The 23,248-nt window shown below is 35.4% G+C and overlaps 2 protein-coding genes and 1 long non-coding RNA gene across 7 annotated transcripts; 1 reads left to right on the plus strand and 2 right to left on the minus strand.

The window, feature by feature from the left end:
- Positions 1-869: 869 nt before the first annotated feature.
- Positions 870-2,111, minus strand: LOC125138373 (GTPase IMAP family member 6-like). The gene has a single exon (XM_047809449.1). The coding sequence runs from the start codon at positions 2,109-2,111 to the stop codon at positions 1,317-1,319; it is 795 nt and encodes a 264-aa protein (XP_047665405.1). The 3' UTR covers positions 870-1,316.
- Positions 1,621-16,493, minus strand: LOC113641477 (myosin heavy chain, fast skeletal muscle-like). 5 transcript variants are annotated; one of them, XM_047809369.1, is made up of 16 exons: positions 15,443-15,942; positions 15,225-15,331; positions 12,501-12,637; positions 9,893-10,090; positions 9,618-9,802; positions 8,402-9,343; positions 8,223-8,319; positions 7,204-7,428; positions 6,912-7,105; positions 6,232-6,349; positions 5,220-5,264; positions 4,889-5,113; positions 4,597-4,790; positions 4,117-4,179; positions 3,765-3,825; positions 1,621-3,399 (listed from the first exon to the last, which is right to left on the minus strand). In XM_047809369.1, exons 3-16 carry the CDS (start codon positions 12,577-12,579, stop codon positions 3,188-3,190), a joined length of 2,838 nt encoding a protein of 945 aa, XP_047665325.1. In that variant the 5' UTR covers positions 12,580-12,637; positions 15,225-15,331; positions 15,443-15,942; the 3' UTR covers positions 1,621-3,187. The 5 variants fall into 5 exon arrangements, with proteins under 5 accessions (XP_047665325.1, XP_047665324.1, XP_047665323.1 ...); XM_047809368.1 differs by lacking the exons at positions 15,225-15,331; positions 15,443-15,942 and adding an exon at positions 16,406-16,493; XM_047809367.1 differs by lacking the exon at positions 15,225-15,331 and having other exon boundaries at positions 15,443-15,941.
- On the plus strand, positions 2,135-3,761 carry LOC125140324. The gene is made up of 2 exons (XR_007139625.1): positions 2,135-2,270; positions 3,220-3,761. It is a non-coding gene; the product is annotated as an uncharacterized LOC125140324 (long non-coding RNA).
- Positions 16,494-23,248: the final 6,755 nt, after the last annotated feature.

Below are 23,248 nucleotides of genomic sequence, written 5' to 3' on the forward strand. Positions count from 1 at the left end.
ACTAGCAATGTTTATTTTATTACTACCTTTTTGAAAAACTAAAAACTTGTAAGAATATTTATTATATATTTTGAATGATGAATTGAGAAATATGATGGTTATTAAACACACAATAATGCTATAATTATTAATTAATATTTGTGAATATTATAAATAGTGTATCCAAATATACAAATTTAATTTCTAGAGTTTTTTTTTTTATAAAGCTTTACAAAATTTTTGTAAAATATACTAACCATCATTTCTTTGCCTTTAATGTGAAAAAAATTGTGATGGTTCAACACTGTAATTTTTTTTTTACCTGAAGTGTAATTGGGAATCGTTTCAAAAGAAATAAAACCCAGAATGTGGAATAGTTTTATACTCCCCACTATTCTGTACACTATTCTGTGTTAAATAACACTATAACATTAGACTTGTATTATGTAGGACATCTGTGGTACAATCTATAAAATAGCTTCTATAGAAATAACATATTAAAACAAGCTGCCCAGTGAAAGAAATGATGAATATTCAGTGCTGTGGAATAAGGTGTAATAATCACTCGTTCTTGTAAGTTTTGGCACATGAAACTTTTATCATCATAACTGCAAATTTATAAAACATCCAAAAGTAACACTTTTACGAATGTCTTTTTTTCTACAGTTTCTGTTTATTTTAAACTTATTCAATATCCGATACATACTTTAGTATATTGCAAAGGCAAGAGCTTTGGAGAGTACGAGATGGACTGGGAGACAACGTTTGGAAACAGAATTCATACATATATATATATATATATATATATATATATATATATATATATATATATATATATATATATATATATATGTGTGTATATGTAATGATTTTACATCACAATAGACAAATGAAGGTGTTTATAAGCGTTTATAAGCGGTATATAATGAGATACAGAGTGACTTATCACAAGAGAAATATCATGTAATGTATTCAGTGCTGAACTGGTAGCATTCTCTAATTTATAGAGCTTTAGTGCAAGGCAAAGCTAAAACGTCTGACAGTGACAGTAAAATACAATGATTACTCATTATCTACTACATATAACACTGCAATCTATTTGTTATTATTACTATTTAGCATTGCAAACCAAGAATACAATTAATTGGAATAGGAAAAAGGAGGAAAAAGAGGATTTACATTCCTGAATATTTAGATTTGTACGGAAATAGAAAACTGTCAAGCAATTCTCAATGGATTTTATCATCTTCCTTGATCTGTCTATTCTTTCCTTCAATCTCTTCTTGCATCTTCATGCTAGAATTCAAAAAATCTCTCCAGATTCCAGACAGGAAAGTCTATATTTCAGACTTTCTCTCTGTCTCCATGCACTCTTCATTCACTTTCTGTATCACCATGTTGTCATTTAGTCCTTCAACAATTTTCCCCTCTTTTGGACTTTGCTCTGACTCTTCTTGCTCTACCTTTCCATTTCTCTTTGTTTCTTCTTTGTTCTGTTCTTTGTTTCTCATCAGTTCATTCACTGGATCATCAAGATTCTCTAGTTCATTGTTGATCTTTTTCTCAATCCCTCCAATCGAAGCTAGTGTCTTCAGATAAACCTCACTACTGTAGAAGTCCTTTACGTTTCCACCTTCCCTGTTATCTATCTTCTCCAGCAGATACTCTAAGTCCTGAGGACCAACTTTGTTGTCCTTTGTCATGAGAAAGTCACACTCGTACTCACATTTCTGTACAAGTGTCTGGACCTCCTGGTCTCCTGATTGGATAAACTCCTCAATCTTCATCTTCAGAGGTTCATTACTAACACTGAATATGATCATGGTGTGTTTCCAGAACCTCTCTACAAAGATCTCTTCCATCTTTAAAAAAGTAACTTTTAAATCCTCTACAATAACTTTGTTGTCTTCTGAAAGCTTTACAGGTATTATCAGGATCAAGGCATGGGGTCCGGGCTTAGACAAATTGATAGCTTCTTGGACATCCTTTCTTATTTTCTCCTGAGAGAGTTCAGCTGAGAAAAAGTCAGGGGTCTCCACAACAGTCACCTTTCTCCCAGCCACCTCCTCCTTCATGCTCTCAGTCTTGTGGATGACAGTGAAATCAGCTATAGGTTCATCAGTCTGGTTCATCTCGTCTCTCCCTAGGATGATGTTTTTTGATGAAGTTTTACAAGCATTTCTACCTAATAACAAATTCCTCTGAACAGAATCTGTAAAATAAAGAGTTTTCAAGAAATTGCATGCAGTGTAATGAGGATTTGGAGGCTTGTTGCAGGCTAATAGTTGCAGGTAGGGACTTCTTAAACTAGAAAATTACATTCATGTACCTTAATAATTTTTGTATTAACTTAAGCATAGATTTAGAAAATACATCACAGAATTATGAATATGAACTCTCTATTAACACTTCAGATGAATGTTATTAACATTATAGATTAACCCTTTTTCATGATATTAAATTTTGGATTAAACTTGTTTAGGTCACCTGACTAGTCAAACAGAATTCTATATATTTAAATAAAGTTGGATTGTAACTGCACAAAATATAAAAAAAATTATGGACATCTTCTTCATGGAACATAGGAAACATGGAAAAACCACTGCTTACCTATCTCATTTGTTTTTGGATCATTACTTTGGCTTTGGACCTACAGTACAGAAAATATGGCAGACTGGTTATTGTCTAAAAGCTAAATTAAAATTTAAGCCAGAGAACCTACTGTATTACTTGATTACTATTGTCAATCAACTGCAAAATTTTACATCGTTGCCTAATACAATGACTTAAGAATGAAGTTTAAATCAGTATGTTTTCAGAATGGTAAATAGTATCTTTACTTATCTTCCCTTTAGTGCCATCTAGTTGTGCTAATATTTCAGTATATTGTATTAGTACAATATCAAAGCAAAGCGTTTTACCTCACTGCCATGAGAAAACCAATTCGAAGGATTTAAGTAATACAAATAAGTCCGCATGACTCCAAAAAGAAAAAACACAACATATCAGTAACGCATGCTGTAAAACTTCACTTTTTCAAAACACTCAATGCTTTGAATTTCCCTCACTGAGATTTCGATGCTTTTAAAGATGAACACACAAAATACATTGTGCACTTTTTCATTGTACAGATTTCAGAGATTCTCACATTCTCCCACTAGCTAAACCGTATATTTTTGCATCATAACTTAAATGATTGCACACGTGGTTATAATTCATTATAAATGTTCTCCTGAGCAGGTTCAGCTGAGAAAAAGTCAGGGGTCTCCACAACAGTCGCCTTTCTCCCAGCCACCTCCACCTCCATGCTCTCATTCTCCTGGTTTGCAGTGAAATCAGCTGAAGATGCATCAGCCTGGTTCATCTTCTCTCCCGCAGGGACAATGTTTTTTGATGGACTTTTCCAAGCGTCATTTCTCCCTAATACCAAAACATGGGGATTGGGGGCTTCATAATAGTTGCCGGTATGGACATCTTAAACTACAAATTTACATTCATGGACATTAATAATGTTTTTATTAACTTCAGCATAGATTTATAAAATAAATCACAGAATTATGAATATGATCTCTATATTAACACTTCAGACGAATGTTAATGACATTATAGATTAACCCTTTTGTCATGCTTTTAAATTTTGGATTAAACATGTATAGGTCACCTGACCAGTCAAACAGAATTCTATACATTTAAATAAAGTTGTATTGTAACTGCACAAAATATAATAAATAAATAAATAAATAAATAAATAAATAAATAAATATCATGGGAAAACCACTGCATACCTTTCTCATTTTTTTCTTGATCTTGTTTCTTTTCTGTCCCTTTTTCATGCTGGCTTTGGTCCTACAAAAATGTGGCAGATTAGTTATTGTCTAAAATTTAAATTTAAAGCACAGAGCCAAGAAAATGCTTTTGCACTGTCACATTATCTTGTGATTATTATTATTACTATTGTCAATCAACTGCAAAAGTTTTACATTGTTGCCAAATACAATGACTTATGGATAATGTTTAAGTCTGTATGTTTTCAGAATGATAATTAGTATCTTTAATTTTCCTCCATTTAGTGCCATCTAGTTTCGTTAATATTTCAATATATTGTATTAGTACAATATGAAAGTCAAAAATATTTACCTTACTGCCATGAGAAAACCAATTAAAAGGATTTAAGTAGTACAAATAAGTCCCACATGACTCCTAAAAAAAACCCCACAACATATCAGTAACGCATGCTGTAAAACTTAACTTTTCCAAAACACTCAATGCTTTGAATTTCCCTCACTGAGATTTCAATGCTTTTAAATGTGAACACACAAAATACATTGTGCACATGTTCATTGTACAGATTTCAGAGATTCTCACATTCTCCCACTAGCTAAACCGTATATTTTTGCATCATAACTTGTCAATGATTGCACACGTGGATAGAATGTTGTAAAATGTAGCTATGACTATATCTACTAAGAACTATTTCATATTCTTAAGAAAATGGAAAAGTAAACATTGTTCATTATAAGTGCTGTAAGCAATTGTGGGGAAAAATAAATTGGGTTTTTGTACTGTATGTTGGAGGCATAAAGTAAATAATGTTCAAAGTAGTAATTTAACAACTACCTTGGGTTTTATAATGCTTAGGATTTTTGCCAGTGATTCAGCATTTTTTGTACACTGAAGTAATCCTTGATCTTCATGGAACAGACAGTCTACTGTGAGTGAATTCTTCCTTTTTACAGCTCTGCTGCTGTCTGGTACAACATAATCTTTATCAAACGTGTGATGGAGCACCACTAGAACAGCAGGTTTGGAACCTAAAGAAAACATTGTATTCAGTGGAGTGATTTATACCATAGTGCATCACACCACCATGTCACTGATTATTTTATTTATGCTTTATATATGTTAATACCTGCAAGATCCTGAAGCTTTTTCAATGCCGCTTCAATGTCGGTTCCAGCTCGTGACGCAATAGGACAGAAAACCAGAACGTAATCGCACTCAGCTACATTTTTCACCTCCTGCAGATCTGGTTTTTGTTGTTTAAGATGTTCCATGAATTTCTTATCAACATTTAATGTATTTCCAGTGACAAGAACAAAAACCTTATTTCCTAAAAAGATGTCTGTCATCTTTTCTGTAAACAAAAATAGGAATTAGCCATTAGTAATAATTATTAAGATATAAACCACTACTCATATTTTTGAGTATCACATGTCAATGTTACCCCTTTGATATATTACCTGGTTCTACTTCCATGTCATCTGCACTGGCAGCGAGTGTTCCATCTGGAAAACCAAATAGTCTTTATCAAAGTAAGTCCTACATTGTTTTTCTTATAATGTATGTGTAGTGTCCTGAAAAAACCATCACATGGTGAAACTCTGACTTTACAACACTATATATTGCCAAAAGAATTTGATGACCTGACCCTCACACCCAAGTCCACTTCTCTGCTATAAAAGCTTCCACTTGTTTGCTTCCTATTAGATTTTGGATTGTGGCTGTGGGACATTCTTATTGAGCCACACGAGAACAAGTGAGGTCACTGATGTTGGGTGAGAAGGTTCGTAGTCGACATTTTATTTCAGCACAACAGTGTGAGAAATGTATACATACAAGTGTGATTTTAGTTTTACTTTCATTTCTGAAAGGAAATATGATTCTCTCCATCCATTTTGTGTAGCTCTTTTCCTACATAGAGAGCTAGGAACTTATCCCGGGGGACTTGGGGCACAACCCATGGCAGGACACAATCATACACACATACTGTAAAAGACAATTTTGAGATGCAGGACAGGAACAAATCAATAACCCTTAGCTACAAGCCTGTATATACTGTACGTACCTAACTTTACCATGGAATCTATGTCTATCTGTAAACTCACCTTTATTCATTGTCTATGTTTTTATATCTGTGGTATTTTTTGTCATGAATACAAGAATCATATGTATTATACATGTTTTTATATAATAAATACATGCTGTATCTTCTTACCACTTTTTCTAACTATAAACCAGTTCCAATTCAGTCTGTCTGTGAAATTTTGTTTCCTGTACATTATACTGCCTTGGAGACAAACATTTGTACAGCAGAAAGTCTGTTATCATGGTTCAACATAATAATCATTATTTCCTTTCATTTCTTTTGTACATGTATATGTTGGTTTAAATAATTTCCTCATAGAAAGCAGCATATAAAAACAAATAAAATCTGTAAAACACATGAAGAAGACATTAGTTTTGAACTCTTACCAGAGGCTTTTTGTTCATTTTGCACGTCACCATTCCCGATATTCTGAGGGGCATTTTGACTTTCAGAAGCTTTGTCAGATTCTCTACTGGACTGTCCAATCTTCATGTTATCTGTTTGCTAAAAAAAAGTAAGCACGTGACATACATATAAATATATACACACAGAGTTTTATCTCAATATGCAACCAATATAAAGTACTGTATTTACAGAGCTTATCAGTAACAAGCATGCTTTAAAACTTCACGTTTCCAAATGACTCAATGCTTTGAATTTCCCACACTGAGATTTCAATGCTTTTAAAGGTGAACACACAAAATACATTGTGCACATGATCACTGTGCAGATTTCAGAGATTCTCACATTCTCCCACTAGCTAAACTGTATATTTTTCCATTATAACTTGTCAATGATTGCACACGTGGACAGAATGTTGTAAAATGTAGCTATGACTACCACCAAATAAACAAGCGCAAGACAAATTCAAATTTTTTATGGTACTTTTGGTACATTTCTTAGTAATATAGAAAAGTAAACATTGTTCATTATAAATGCTGTAAGCATTTAGGGGGGAAAACATTTCATGAATAATCATTTCATGGGTTCTTTGTATATTAGAAACATAAAGTAAATATTGTTCAAATAATAAGTAATTTAAAAGTAAAAGTAATTTAACATCTACCTCAGGTTTTATAATGCTTAGAATTTTCCCCAGTGATTCAGCATTTCTTGTACACTGAAATAATCCTTGATCTTCATGGAACAGACAGTCTACTGTGAGTGAATTCTTCCTTTTTACAGCTCTGCTGCTGTCTGGTACAACACAATCTTTATCAAACGTGTGATGGAGCACCACTAGAACAGCAGGTTTGGAACCTAAAGAAAACATTGTATTCAGTGGAGTGATTTATACCATAGTGCATCACACCACCATGTCACTGATTATTTTATTTATGCTTTATATATGTTAATACCTGCAATATCCTGAAGCTTTTTCAATGCCGCTTTAATGTCGGTTCCAGCTCGTGACGCAATAGGACAGAAAACCAGAACGTAATCGCACTCAGCTACATTTTTCACCTCCTGCAGATCTGGTTTTTGTTGTTTAAGATGTTCCATGAATCTCTTATGAACATTTAATGTATTTCCAGTGACAAGAACAAAAACCTTATTTCCTAAAAATATGTCTTTCATCTTTTCTGTAAACAAAAATAGGAATTATTATTATTAGGAACATAATCATACCAATTTTGAGATGCCAATCAGCCTACAATGCTTGCAAACCGGATTACCCAGAGGAACTCATGGGGGAGAATATTCAGGACAGGAATCAGATCCATAATCATGAGCTACAAGCCTGGTTGGATGGAATGGATGGAAGTCTCCTATACTTCTGTGTTTGTTTTGCCTAACTGAGGTCTGTCTTTATACCCATGTTGATTATCACATTCCTCTTCCTGTGTCTCAGGCTCAGTTGGATTAGACTATTCCATGCCAGACTCTTGGTTTTCAGTAACATTTTATCTGCTTCATGAAGATTGTTTGAATAACTCTGTACAGCTCCATGCCTTGAATCATCTGATTTTTCCAAAATTAATTCTTTATTCTTCTCCACGTTTTTAATCTCTCTTCCTCCACTTCTAGTTGTGATTCCTGTATCTGTGTATAATCCAAAACCGGCTGCTGATGTCCCTCATATGAAGATCTATTTTTCTCTAATTTACTATTTGTAGCTTTAGATATGGTGCCTTTTTGCTTGGTGAGATGTTCATTGTTTTTCAAGTCTATGTTTTCATTCCCTTGCTTTTGATTGCCTCTACCTGTTGGTGTTCCATTTCCTCTGATTTCCTGTCTAAGTCCAGATAATGTTTTGTCTTATGGAATTTTCCATTCCCTTTAAAAAAGCATAAACGTATGCGAGACACACTAATAGCCAAACAGACATAGAGACAGACTGATAGATTTAATCAATAAAGCAATCAATCACACTCACCTGTGTTTGCATCTTCTTCTTCTTCTTCTTCTTCTTCTTCTTCTTCTTCTTCTTCTTCTTCTTCTTCTTCGTCTTCTTCTTCTTTTTCTTTTTTCTCCTGTAAAAATAGTAAAGGACATTAGGTTACATTTGTGTCTAGTTCCCTTCTAACTTCTGTTTTCTTCCAGTTAATTTTTTACCTGTTTTAATTGTGTGCCCTGTCTCTGGCTGACTTTTAACACCTTAATTGTTTTGTCCAGTTCAGCTCTTGTCTGTTTGAGCTGTTTCTCCTTCTCTTCCAGTGTCTTGTCCTTCTTCAGAAGCTCTTTGTCTCTTCCCATTAGCTGTGTCTCTCTCTCAGTTAGAAGACTCTCTTTCTCTTTAAGCTGTTGTTTTATTTCTGCTAACTCGGATTTCTGTTGCTCCACTACGATCATCATGTCCTGTAGTTGCCTCTGCTTGTCCTGCAGCTCTTGTCCCAGTGTGTCCAGTTTATTTGTACTGGTTTCCAGTTCTTTCACCACACTCACCACTTGTCTCTCTTTGTCCTTTAATTGTGTCTGATTCTTTTCTAACGTAATATTTGATTTTCTCAATTCTTCTCTTACTTCACTGTGCTGTTTCTCCTTCTCTTCTAGTGTCTTGTCCTTCTTCTGAAATGTTTCTGTATTTTCTGTCAGAAGTCTGTCTTTCTCCTTAAGCTGTTTGTCTCTTCTCATTAGCTGTGTCTCTCTCTCAGTTAGAAGTCTGTCTTTCTCTTGAAGTTGTTTTTTTTCTGTTACCTCATATTTCTGCTGTGTTTCTTTCTCCTTCAGCAGTTTGTTCAGATTCTCTAGTTGTGTGTTTTTCTCCTCCACGTGTCGATGACTGTCTTGTAACACCTTAATTGTTTTGTCCAGTTCAGCTCTTGTCTGTTTGAGCTCTGTCTCCCCTTCCAGTGTCTTGTCTTTCTGCTGAAGTGTTTGTGTATTTTCTGTCAGACGTCTGTCTTTCTCTTCAAGCTGTTGGTTTTTTTCTGCTAACTCAGATTTCTGTTGCTCCACTATGATCATTGTGTCCTGTAGTTGTCTCTGCTTGTCCTGCAGCTCCTGTCCCAGTGTGTCCAATTTATTTGTACTGGTTTCCATTTCTTTCACTGCACTCTCCAAAAAGCAGAAGACGTAAATTTACAAATAATTACATAGTTCGGGTAAATTATACACACTTTAGAGCAGCTCTGCTGACAGATTAATAAAGTGTTTGTGTAAGGAAACACATTATTATTATTATTATTATTATTATTATTATTATTATTATTATTATTATTATTATATGTAATGTTATTAAAATCTTATGTAAATCCGGAAATGTAGTTTTTTTTAGTAAAAAAATACTACTCAGTCTTTTTGTTTCCAAGCTTAAATTAAATAAAAATACCAGATATTGTGAAGTTTTTTCCAGTGATTCATTATTCTTCACACACTGCAGTAATCCTGTATCTTCATAGAACAGACAGTCGACTGCGATCATATTCTTTCTGTTTACACATTTGATGCTGTCTGGAACAACACACTCTGTATTAAATGTGTGATGGAGCACCACCAGGACTACAGGTTTGGTGTCTGTAAAAAAAATCCACACAACTTATTCACTATATGCAAAAGTAATCCAGCATACACAATGCAATATTTTAGAGAATGTTTTGTAATTACCTGAAATATGGTGTACACTTTTCATTGCTGCTTCAATGTCAGTTCCAGGTCGTGACACAATTGGACAGAAAAACAGAATGAAATCACACTCATCCTCTGTATTCACCTCCTTCAGGTGAACTCTTTGGTTAAGACGAGTTATGAAGTCCTCGTGGGAATTCAGTGTTTTTCCAGATAAAATCAGCTTAAACTTTAAATCTGTAAACAAACAGGAAAAACATTTTTTAAATTTTCTATTATTATTTATTTAAGATAAATTATATTCTTAATGATTCAGTTTTTAACAGATGACGTGGACAACTTAGATCTAATAGTGTCTACAGTTTTTATAAATTCCTACATTTTAATAATATTCTGATACACATTCGCCAATAAACAAAATTCACTAAAAAAAATGTATAATGTTATTTGTAGGCACAAATATCATTATGCATTCTCGCACAATATTGTACAACTTCTTAAGAACTCTGTAGAAGCCAAAATGTAATGCTTAATGTAAATCCAAAATTCAGGGTTTTTATATGGCGAAAGGACAAAACTTTACTCTATTAATCGTCTCAACCAGGGAGCTTCTTTATTTAACAATTTTTCTTAAAATGTGTATACTTAACAGGCACCTGGTGACTTTCAGCTCCATGACTTTTTATCACAGAGCATGTAGTAGTTGTTAGTTACTGTACATCACTTTCAACCTTGTAGTCAATTTTTCCTACTGCTGCACATTTTATTTCATAATCAGTGCCTGCATTAAGATTTGTCAGTGTAACACTCTCATCAGTCACAGTCTGAGATTTCCAGCTATTCTCTTGTGTCATTTTGTGAAGTAGTTGCATCTTCAGTGTAGCAGCACACAAAGAGCTCATCTTTAGCTTTATGCTGTTATCTGTGATGTCTTCAACAGTTGGAGGTTTTGGTTTTGATGGAGGAGCAAAACAGGTAACGTCACTGCATCCATTTTCATATATTAGAACACAGGAGCCGGGTTTATCTGGTGTTTGAGGCACACTCTCAACAATAAACCTTGTGTTTTTGTTACTTTTATTTAAAATGATTAACTCCTTAAAAATCTTCAAATTATTCTTCATGCACTTGAGATCCTCAAGGGTCCATGATTTTTCCTGAAGATCTAGACTGAGTGTATTTTCAATGGGATTTTTTTTTACTGTTGAAGGTTTCATGTAGATCTCTTGTTGGGTCAGGAGAGGCTCTGGGTGCTGAAGACAGGTAAAAGTGTAAGAAAATAATTTCTCCACATTCAAGTCTAACAGACATTTGTCTCTGCCAGCATCCACTTCTGCTCCAAGTTCCTTGAGCTGCTTTAGCAGTGCTTTTATTTGGTTAGATTTTTCTTCTTTTATTGTTATCCACTGCAGGACATCACGGCTTCTAAAAGGAGACTTCTCGTGGGCTTCTAGAAGTTCATTTAAGGTCTTTTATATGTTTTACCTCCTCGGATTTCTGGCAGGATGGACTGTAGTTTGTTCATGAAGTCTTGTTTATACTCAGTGCAGAATTTCTGAAAGTCCTGAAATCGATTGTGAAATGTACCAAATGTTTTTGCCACTGTGTCTTCCATCAGGTCACCACATTTCATTGATGTTGCATTTAAATCCTCAATTACAGATTCCACAGCTCTAATTAGATCTGTAGAGATGTTTCTTTAAAATTTGGCTGCTCTTGAGTCCAGTTTATATAGAGGATAAAGCCAAACTCTAAGTGGAACTGCATGTTCTCCATTTTCTCCAAGCATCTTTGGAGGATCATTATAAACCTTCACAGCACCGTCAAAAGTTGTTGGATTTGAGGACAACTTGAAATCACCATAAAATGTACAGTTCATTTGTTTTACTGCAGCCTTTTCATGTTCATCCCATTTTAACTCTACCTGTGCCCCAGCATAACAAAGGATCTTTAGCTTGTCAGCAGCAATTTTTACATCTCCCTGTACATCTTTTGTCTCATCAGACAAATTCATCTCTGTATCAAACACAAAGTAGGCATCTGCTCCATAAAAAACTGCTACAACTACATGTGTTGCTATATCAGGATCAAACAGCTCTTGGTGATTGATTTGTCCTTGTGCCAGATGTGTTGATGTGTTATACAACCTTTGTTGTATAAATGACTTTTTAGTATCACTGAAATATCTGGCTGCACCACTAACATTGACAATCCCGCTTAAAAGACTCAGTTTCAGTTCACCATCAACTTTCAGTTCTTTAGATTTTTCCTGAATTGTGTCTGAAGTTGCAACTGTGAACTCTGTGTTATGTTGTAAGCTAACATTTGTGTTATGCTGCAGATGTTGCTGATCCCAAAGAGTTTTATTCCTGTTAGCAAAATAATAATAGATTAGATCATCAAAAATCTGGTTATAGAAAATGATGCTTAGAGTGTGATTATGTACTTTGTTCTGGTATATATATATATATATATATATATATATATATATATATATATATATATATATATATATATATATATATGCTCTAATGTACAGTATATGTATGAGTTTATAGAAATAATAGATGACCAAAGTAAAAATCTATCCTAATCAGCATGTGTGTGTTCAATAAAACAAATAGTCGAAATAATTTAATAATTATACCTGGTACTATTGAATCATTTCTGCAGTCGTACAGCATTCCCAGCTGAAGCGGACTCCCTTGTTCTCGTACAGAAGCCATGTTCAAGGATGCTGAGTTTTGACAGTCAACACCAGCTCAAACTTTAAAAAGAACAAAGCTGTAGGAAAAGCAGGTGCAAATTAAGACGATACTGAAAGAATAACAAGCTACCTAAAAAAATGTTGTGGACCTAAAAGAGGTGAATGGTAATTTTTTTAATGCCTGTGTATTTTTACCCCACTTGAAGCTAACTTCGTGATTATGCCATGAAACAATGAAATAAAAAAACTTCAGCCAAACATTAGTTTGTTACAAATACTATAAATAATGTACTTATGCTTGCATCATGGAAATGTGTAAGTTATTTTTAACATGTAAAGATGTACATGAAAAGCTGTAGGTGCTTTTTGAAATAAAATGCAAATTTAATTGTCTACTGAATCTTTTTTTTTAATTTAAGCAAACTGCTTAATACGTTCATTTGAGCAACTTTTATTTAGCTAATTGTTCCTGGATGAGATGAATATTTCTGAATATTCAAAAATAAATGATGTAAGGAAGCAATCAAAATATTTTTCTTAGTAAATTTTACTTTAAAAATGTGTAAATTAAAGGTTAAATCACTATGAAACTTTTGTTTGTCCCATCCTCTTTATTTCCGTATTTTCTCTTGCAATCTTTTCACTTAAGCCATCATATTATCTTCCCCATTGCAAAAAAAATACTATAATATAATATATTCAAACATGAAACCAATTATTTAAAATGAATCATCTGTCATTGGTCTTTTACTATTGGATCATATTTATCAACATGTTTCATGTTCAGATAAAATAAAGCTATTTAAATTAGCATGTACGCTTGCAGAATTAAATGTGCAGTTTGCAATTTTACAGCTTGGCCATCACTTGTACTTTCGCTCAGTTCCCACATTTCCTCTGTTGCCACAAAGATGTAAACACAAAATTCAAAGTAATTGGATGCTATAGCACAAAGGCAAGGTTAGATAGTATCAATAGCACTTTTGTAAAATATTTACTCAGTGTAACTTATGACATCCAAGTGACAGATATAACAGCAACAGGACAGAAAAAATAAATATATACTGTATTAAAATATACTATAAAACTTTGAAATGCCCGAAGACTGCAGTGTACCAATGGTCAAGATCAAATTCAACTGAACTTGAGCAGTTCTGTAAAGAAGAAAATAATTGGCCAAGAATTGAGAAGACCAGATGTGCAAAATGGTAGAAACGTATCCCGACAGACTAAAGGTTGTAATTAAAACCAAAGGTAATTCAATAAAATACTAACACAAGGGGGCGATCCCTTATCCAGGTCAGTCATTCTATTTTTTGGACCTGTTGCTGTTAAAGCTTTCACTTGGATGTTATAAGCTGCACTTATATCATCCATTGTATATATGTTTTTAAAGTTTTCTCAGAAACACACACATCCCACACCCATAGCCATCCCCTTATCATTTTATATTTGAAAACAAAATGATGTCACATTAAGATTACTCAGATACTGACTGATTTAGGTGTGGTGGGGGTTTTAAGGGCAAAAACAATTATTACTCCAAATACAGATGAGGAAAGTAACAAGATATCAGTTTTACTCCGACTACGCCACTTTGGGAATTTCACTCAAAGAATTAGAATGGAACACCTACAACTGGCATACACAGGTTCGTGTCACTAATTAGAGTCAGAGACATACAGTAGGTAATAGCACAAAAGTATCTTTATTGCCATCTTCATTGAAAGCAATTTTAAAATAAATAAATAAACATTTTTTCAGCCAAACGACACCTACAGCTCTCTTTGTTTTAGAAGTTGAGGGGCAGGGACCAAAGCTTACCAGTTTAAAAAAAAGCGGATAATCAGACCACGCCCCTTGTAGGTGAATCACTGCACTTCACTGTGTACACACACACACACACACGCACACACACACACACACACACACACACACACACACACACACACACACACACACACACACACACACACACACACACACACAGTGAGGTGGTCACTGCACACTAATACCACCACCCTAGAAAACCAGTCCTCTGCCCTTAGTGCTCAGGCCCTACCAAGACTAAGATGACCTGCATCAATTACAGTCACGTTGGAGACTGGGTCGTTCAACTCAAAGAACAAAAAAAACGTAAATCAACAAATTACATTTTTTTCAACCAATAAATAGTTGCTTGAAACAAATCACAATTTCAACAAAATGCAATTAAGTGTAAAAGAAGGGGAAAAAAGAAGAATATACTTTATAAACAAATTAGAAGTCAAAAACAAAATCTAATGCAATTGAAGAGAAAGCAAATCGAATAAGAAAATCACAAAAATCAAAATTAAAAACAAAGACAATTCAAACCCCAGAAGCAATACAAAATCGAATGCATTGAAGAAAAACCAAAGCTAACTAAAGAAAAGTCACAAAGATATGATTAAAATTGCAAATGAAATACTTCAAACTTCAGAAGCAAAAATATTAATACAACTGAAAAGAGCAGACGAAACGATATAAAACAGCCAAAAAAGGAAAGTAAACAAAAAGATGAAATTGGAAACAAGACGCATAGTGGAATATTTACGGGCCGTCACATCACCTATAAACAAAGCGAGACTGTTACTGTGTTAGATTTACTCTACCATTCTAATGCATGTGTTCATAAATACCCACCAATTGAAGGGATTAACGTTTTATGAAAAGCCAACGGAATCTTTTACGGCAAAAAAAAGGCCAGTACAAAAAAACAGCGATCCAGCAACTGCGTCCGGTTCTCACAGCTGAGAAAGAGATTGAGTTACAGTAGGGATGTACTCAGTTCGACCAGCGGCTCCAGAATGCATACATCACTTAACGCAGTTAAAGAGAAATGAACAAAGCATTTGACCTACCTTCTTCAATGTCTATTCCCAATTTATGTAACAGTAATAAAACGACATTGCAGAAAAACTCGTAGGGTCAAGGCAAAAGTGCTCTCCAAACAAATCGCCGTCTCGTCTCAAGCACTCGCATCCCGTTCCGGGAAGCGACGCATGTTGTTCCTGATTTATAGCTCAGCGACGCTGCCAATAAGCTAAAACTGCCCCATGACTAAGCAAAATCACCCCTTCTGCATACAGGCATTACAGCACAATAAAAAACAAACCTACAATTTTCACGTTGCAGGAAGTTACATATTGTCCCTAAAAGCCTTGTAAATCTCTCTGGCTATCAAAATATTTATTAGACCATCTTAATATACCTAGTATTAAATAACCCCATTATACAGAATAGAAAAGTAAATGGTTTATCAGACATACAACAATTAACATGGTTGTAAGTGACTGTTAATAACAGAAAACTCTACTTCGTGAGTAAAGAATAACAAAATTACATGGTATCAGAATAAAAAAAGGCTAAACCAATATCACACACACACACACACACACACACACACACACACACACACACACACACACACACACACACACACACACACACACACACACACAGTCCTTTAGAACATCTGTACCTTTCACTTTTTTTTTCTCATTTGTGTCTCGCGTTCTCTTAACCTTCTCACTGCCAGTTATTTTAAATTGCCTTAAATAATGTACACAACAGATTCCTTTAACTCTTCGAGTCTCACATTTAAATATATTTCTCTGTAGCATTTATCTGAACCAGAATTAAAATCACCTATGTGATTTTTTTTTAAATTTTTTATTTTTTTGTGATTCTTTCATGGTTTCAACTCAGCTGAAATATGTTCTACGCTTCCTCGACATTTATAATTTAGTCTAATGACAGAACAACATTACTAATCTTTTTTTTTTTATCCATAAATACTAGACATATTTTTCCACAGCACATACCGTCACAGCTCTCGTTCCACACCACCACAGACTCAAGATCACACAAACCATCAGCACTCCCACAGTCTCAGTCACTGGGATGTGGATCATGTTCACGAGTTATTGCTTTTATGAGATCAGGTTCAGTGACCCGTGACGTCACTAAACAGTGTGTATTAACTTCGAACTTCCATTTGTTGGATTTTGCCTGTTTTGGGTTTTTGACCCTTTAACTGTATTTGCTTTGTTATTAATGAAAGCTGTATAATCTGTTTAAGTGTGGTGTTATTAATGATCGGTTTTATCTCCATCCTGCACTGAAAAATAATTTAATGTGCCGATATTTAAACGACAGTTTAGTTGCTTATCATTGTTGTTATTGTTCATTGATTTTTGTTTCATCTAAATGTTGGCGCTAACTCTGATTTTCTGCTGCAGTGAATTTTGATGATGATTGTAACATGTTGTACTGTGTATGTTATACCTATATGAGGTTATGCGGACATCTAGTGGTATAGATTATTATTATTATTATTATTATTATTATGTTTAATTTTATTAAATGATATGCAATTATTTATATAATATAAGTCTAGAAATGTAGGTTTATTGATCCTTTCAGTAGTTTTGTTCCAAGTAATTAAGAACTAAATATAACTAGATTTGTAAAGTTCGTCGCGACAAACTTTGATGTTGGCTTTGACGGTGCAAGTATTCGCAAAGGCCGGTGCATTTTGGAGGCGAGTGGACAGAAAGATTGTGAAAGCTACTGGACTGCTAGCGTGCCAATACTTTTGGAGGTGAGTGGACATGAGCATGTGACGTGTACAAAATACCTGTGGGGCAGTTCCCCTCAATGTGCTGAGTGTTTTGATATGTCGCATGTCCATGTTATGCAAATGTTTGATTTCGCTTGTTTTGGGGCGGGGCTACGCGTGACGTCACGTGACATGACCATAATAACCCTGGGGCAGTTCCCCTCATTGTGCTGAGTGTTCTGATATATCACATGTACATTTTGTGCAAATTTTTAATTTTACTTGTTTTTGGGGCGGGGCTACATGTGACATCACGTGACGTCACGTGACGTGACCATAATACCCGTGGGGCAGTTCCCCTCACTGTGCTGAGTGTTTTGATATGTCACATGTCCATTTTGTGCAAATTTTTAATTTTGCTTGTTTTTGGGGCGGGGCTACATGTGACATCACGTGATGTCACGTGACGTGACCAGAATACCCGTGGGGCAGTTCCCCTCATTGTGCGGAGTGTTTTGATATGTCACATGTCCATTTTGTGCAAATTTTTAATTTTGCTTGTTTTTGGGGCGGGGCTACATGTGACATCACCTGAGGTCACGTGACGTAACCAGAATACCCGTGGGGCAGTTCCCCTCAATGTGCTGAGTGTTTTGATATGTCACATGTCCATGTTGTGCAAATTTTTGATTTCGCCTGTTTTGGGGGTGGGGCTACATGTGACGTCACGTGACGTGACCAGAATACCCATGGGGCAGTTCCCCTCATTGTGCTGAGTGTTTTGATATGTCACATGTCCATGTAGTGTATATTATTAATTTTGCTGGTTTAGGGGGCGGGGCTCACGTGACGTCACGTGACGTGACCATAATACCTGTGGGGCAGTTCCCCTCATTGTGCTGAGTGTTTTGATATGTCACATGTCCATGTTGTGCAAATTTTTAATTTTCACGTGTCGTCACGTGATGTCACGTGACGTCACATGACATGACCAAAATACCCGTGGGGCAGTTCCCCTCATTGTGCTAAGTGTTTTGATATGTCACATGTCCATGTTGTGCAAATTTTTGATTTCGCTTGTTTTTGGGACGGGGCTACACGTGACGTCACGTGACGTGACCAGAATACCCGTGGGGCAGTTCCCCTCAATTTGCTGAGTGTTTTGATATGTCACATGTCCATGTTGTGCAAATTTTTGATTTCGCTGGTTTTGGGGGTGGGGCTATACGTGACGTCACGTGACGTGACTATAATACCCGTGTGGCAGTTTCCCTCATTGTGCTGAGTGTTTTGATATGTCACATGTCCATGTCGTGCATGTTTTTGATTTCACTTGTTTTGGGGGCGGGGCTACACGTGACGTCACGTGACGTGACCAGAATACCCATGGGGCAGTTCCCCTCATTGGGCTGAGTGTTTTGATATGTCACATGTCCATGTTGTGTAAATTTTTGATTTTGCTTGTTTTGGAGGCGGAGCTACACGTGACGTCACGTGACGTGACCAGAATGCCCGTGGGGCAGTTCCCCTCATTGTGCTGAATGTTTTGATATGTCACATGTCCATGTTGTGCAAATTTTTGATTTCGCTTGTTTTGGGGCGGGGCTACACGTGACGTCACGTGACGTGACCAGAATACCCATGGGGCAGTTCCCCTCATTGTGCTGAATGTTTTGATATGTCACATGTCCATGTTGTGTAAATTTTTGATTTCGCTTGTTTTGGGGGCGGGGCTACACGTGACGTCATGTGGTGTCAAGTGACGTCACCAGAATACCCGGTGGAGTGCCAATACTTTTGGCAAAAAGTGGCTACTGAGGGTTTGGACATTTCATGTCAATAGTGCAGTCATTATGGGATTCTACTTATTATACTGCATAGAACAGTACATGCAATTCTTAATGTTGGATGTATTGTGTGTGTGAGAGCTTAGAGGACTTTTCAGAATTCCCCATTCAAGTCTATGGGATGTTCGATCGTCGACTACGGGAAAACTGAAAATTCCGTCGGAACTCCGGAAAAAAAAACTCTGTCCGGAGTGAGGTCCTAAAGAACATGTCCGAGTTCGGTGTAAATCGCTCGAAAACTTGCCGAGTTATAAACCTCAAAAGTTTAAAATGGAAGTCTATGGGAAAAAAGGCCACTTTGAGCTTCCGAACGCGGAATGCCGGAATTCTGATCGCTTAGAAAAATAGAAGCAACAAACTTCAGGACTACGACATATCCGAATTTGGTGCATGTGGCTCGAACGCCCTGGGCCGCATTTTTTTAAATAAATTTTTGTCTAATAATAATAATAATAATAATAATAATAATAATAATAATAATCTTATAACGGAAATCAGAATGTTGGCTTCTACAAAGCCAACATAATAAGCACTTGTCTGTGCTATAGATTTATAAAATAATGTGTGTCATATATGCTTTTATTTTTGACTAAGAATGAATAAAAAACCTGACTATTTATAATTTATTTAATATGCCACAGGGCCCAAAATTTATCAGTCTGCACCACTGTGTCAGACTCGACTAAGTACTCCAGGGGAGACGCGCTTGATTCCATGTATACCAGAGGTATTCAACTAAAATTTAAAGAGGCCCAGTAAGAGAAAACTTCTTGAAGCAAAGGTCCGGAAGGGCTACATTTCAAAATAAGAGAAAATTAAATAAAATGTGAAAATTGTGTATGTTTAAATAAAGTGCTTAACTTTCTCTTTTATATGTGAATGAGAGAACTGAGCTCTAGCTTGGCATGGCAGGATTTTAATCCTGGGCTTGAATGGAATCAGGGCCGTTATCATACACATATAGAGATGCTCATTAATGAGCCTGGAACAATATTTAGTTTGGATTATGTTTATTCAAGAGAAAGCTGCCTCGCAGTTGTCTGTAGAGCCAAACATGGTCAGGATGTATAGGGCTACTTTCCTCAGACCTGGGAAAGCTGTCTCAGGGACGCCATTTTCAGATTTGAGTGGATATGTTTGTTCATAACCTTTATGTTTTGTCTCATAATGGCGTTTCACATTGCCACTTTTAATATGAAACACACTGGTTTATTGTGAAGAGGGAAGTGTGAACAGAAATGAGTCTCAGTTTCACTCGACTGGTTCTCTCCCTTTCTCCGTTTAACTCGTCTGCATGGCTGTCAAGTGTCACGCATTAACGTGACAGTCACGCATTTGGGTCTTTTGTCCCGCTCTCCCACCACACATTGTATTTCTCACGCAGAGAAGCTTTTTGACTATTTATCATATATTTAAAGCACTATTTCAAACTGAATTTACCTTCTTTGCCCGAGGGTAGTTTTTATACCTAATTAAATAAACTAAGTAAATATACTCTGAAAGCAGAATAGTTCTAAGAAATGATATAAACCCACCATGAAAAACAAACAATTCTCAAGGAGCAATATATTATTATGCAGAAATACTAATCAGTATTACTAATACATACTATCTTTTCTTGATTTTTCTGGTGAAACACTGTAGCTTTTAACACTGTTGGACAATTTTTTAGTACTTTGTGTTTTTTTTTTAACTTTGACTAAACACCACCCCTTATTCAAAGGTATTCAAAAATAGAATAAAGACGAATTCAAATGTATGAACTTTTTGGGAATTAATAAAAATATTATATACCTTTGGTTCTATCTGCATTTGAATGTGGTTGATTGCGTTGGTATTTTTATAGCAGTTCAGTAATCCCTGATCTTCATGGAACAGACGGTCGACTGTTACCATATTCGCTCTTGTTACAGCTCTACAGCTGTCTGGTACAACACACTCTGGATCAAACGTGTGATTAAACACCACCAGAACAGCAGGTTTTGTGGCTTTGGAAAACATACATACAAACAATCCACATACATACATTTCCACATTATATACAGTAAAATTATGTTTGTCCAACACATTATTTTATAAAGATTGTTGATTACCCGAAGTAGCATCAAGCTTTTTCTCTGCACTTTTAATGTCAGTTCTATGTCGTGAAACAACAGGGCAGAAAACCAGAATGAAATCACACTCCTCCACTTTATTCACCTTCTGCAATGAGGGGATTTTCTGTTTGAGCTGAGCTATGAAGTTTACATGAGAATTCAATGTTACACCAGTTTGAATAACGAAGTACTTGTTCCCTGACAATACACCAGCTGGTTTTCCTGTGAATAAAGAGAAATTATTTCTATTATCACCAGTACACATAATACATCATGTGTTAACTGAAAGCATGCGCTCTATATTATTGGTGTAAAACAATGTTTTTGGTCTATGATTAATATCATGGATCGTAGTCACTTCAGTATTACTTTGTTCTGTTGTATCTTTGTTCTGATCCATCTTAGACCGGTCATGGTGATCATCATGTTTTTCAGCCATGTTACCTGTCTGAAAGAAGCAAATGAATCATTTATCTAATTTATCAGTGTGATAATGTCAATTCATTCACTTTAACTGCCTGGTTAGATTTATACTGGGTTAAACTATGCTATTATTCTAAATTCTAATGTCTATATTGCAGGGGAAACAAAATGACTTCATGAATCAAGATATGAGTCAAAACATGAATCATGAATCAAATCACGGTTATTTCAAACCTTTTTTTTTTTTTTTCTTACAGACTTTGTGTGCTCACTGTGGTAGAGTGGCCTTACGGGTTCACCTTCTACCCAGATGATGGCAATACTCGCTGTGATGTTTAGTGTAAAGTGGTGTTTATTTACAGTGTGCTCAAGTGCAAAGTCCAAAATATTCCAAATATAGTCCAAAAACTCCAAAAACTCCCCAGAAAAGAAAAGTGGAAAAATAAAGAAAACCAAAGAAAATCTGAGGGAAATAAAGAAAACGATATACAAGCATACATCACCTAAAATTGTGCATTTATATATATCATAATAAATAATAACTATAACATAATAACAATAATAATAATAATAATACTTTTTTTTACTGCTCATGTGCGGCGCAGCGTTGGCGCTTTAAAGCCAGCCGCTATTGAGCGCTCCGGTTGGCTGTTGTCCAAACCCACCCAGAATACCGACGCAACAAACAGGCGAGTTTATAAAACTTAACACCACAAAAGGAAACTTGTACATAGATATTTAAAGAAAAATAAAGAACTACAAAGTCCTTGTGTGTGTGCGTGCATATTGTCCGGAATGAGAGAATGAAATGAGTGTGCGCGCGGTGTGTGTGTGCGCGGTGTGTGTATGCGGTGTGTATGCGAGCGAGCGGCGTGCTAACTGGCGTGTGTGTGCACCCACAGCGCTGTAGCGAGAAACGGAGGAAAAGTGAATGTGTAGTGTGGTATGTAGCGTCATGCTGACGATAGGGACAGTTCACTCTGTCACATATTGAGTTATCTTTAAATAAAAAAATTAATAATTGAAATAAATTGAATTTGACACTGAGGGCACACGACTACAGTTCACAGCAGAATAACAAGGCTGTACTACATCTATTTGACTAAAACTCAATACATTTTCCACACCTCTTTATTTAGCATTAAATTCTTTATATAAAACAAATTTATTGTAAGGAAACATTCTTTTATTATGTAGGTCCTTTTAAAATTATCAAAAAAAAAAAAGTTTAAAAATGTGTACCACAGACAGCCACTAGGGGGCATCAGAAACACTTTCTTCCCTTTTGACGCAGTTACATCATGCTGCCTGGTAACTATATATGCGGCTCTTTGCCTGGTTTCATACGACTCTCACGTTCATATCGAGGTTTGTATTTGTGTCTTTTTAAATATGGTATTTTCGTCAAACATGAGTGGGATGAAAATACCTCAAAGTTTCTCAGTAGGAGCAAGATCATAAACATTTTGTGTCAAGTTCGCTCTCAAAATGGCAGGCAAAAAAAGGTGATGTTTAAGTGTGGCCATGTGTATGATGTGGCTGTTTTTGGCAAGCATGCATATATATATATATATATATATATATATATATATATATATATATATATATATATATATATATATATGGTATGATCATATATTAAACGATATCGATGATATATTTCATGTATGAATGCATATAGCTGCAAAAAACATGCACCTACCTCCACTGTTCTCCCAATGTCTGTGCTGAAAAACATAA

This window comes from Tachysurus fulvidraco, chromosome 26 (genome assembly GCF_022655615.1).
Source record: "Tachysurus fulvidraco isolate hzauxx_2018 chromosome 26, HZAU_PFXX_2.0, whole genome shotgun sequence".
Lineage (NCBI taxonomy): Eukaryota > Metazoa > Chordata > Actinopteri > Siluriformes > Bagridae > Tachysurus > Tachysurus fulvidraco.

Coding starts and splice junctions, on each gene's coding strand:
- LOC125138373 (XM_047809449.1), bottom strand. CDS start 2,111: ATGAACCAGACTGATGAACCTATAGCTGATTTCACTGTCATCCACAAG.
- LOC113641477 (XM_047809368.1), bottom strand. CDS start 12,579: ATGGCTTCTGTACGAGAACAAGGGAGTCCGCTTCAGCTGGGAATGCTG. Junction 9,803..9,892: donor AAGTGTACACCATATTTCAG/GTAATTACAAAA, acceptor TTTTTTTTACAG/ACACCAAACCTGTAGTCCTG. Junction 7,429..8,222: donor AGAAGAAGATGCAAACACAG/GTGAGTGTGATT, acceptor TTTTGTTTACAG/AAAAGATGAAAGACATATTT.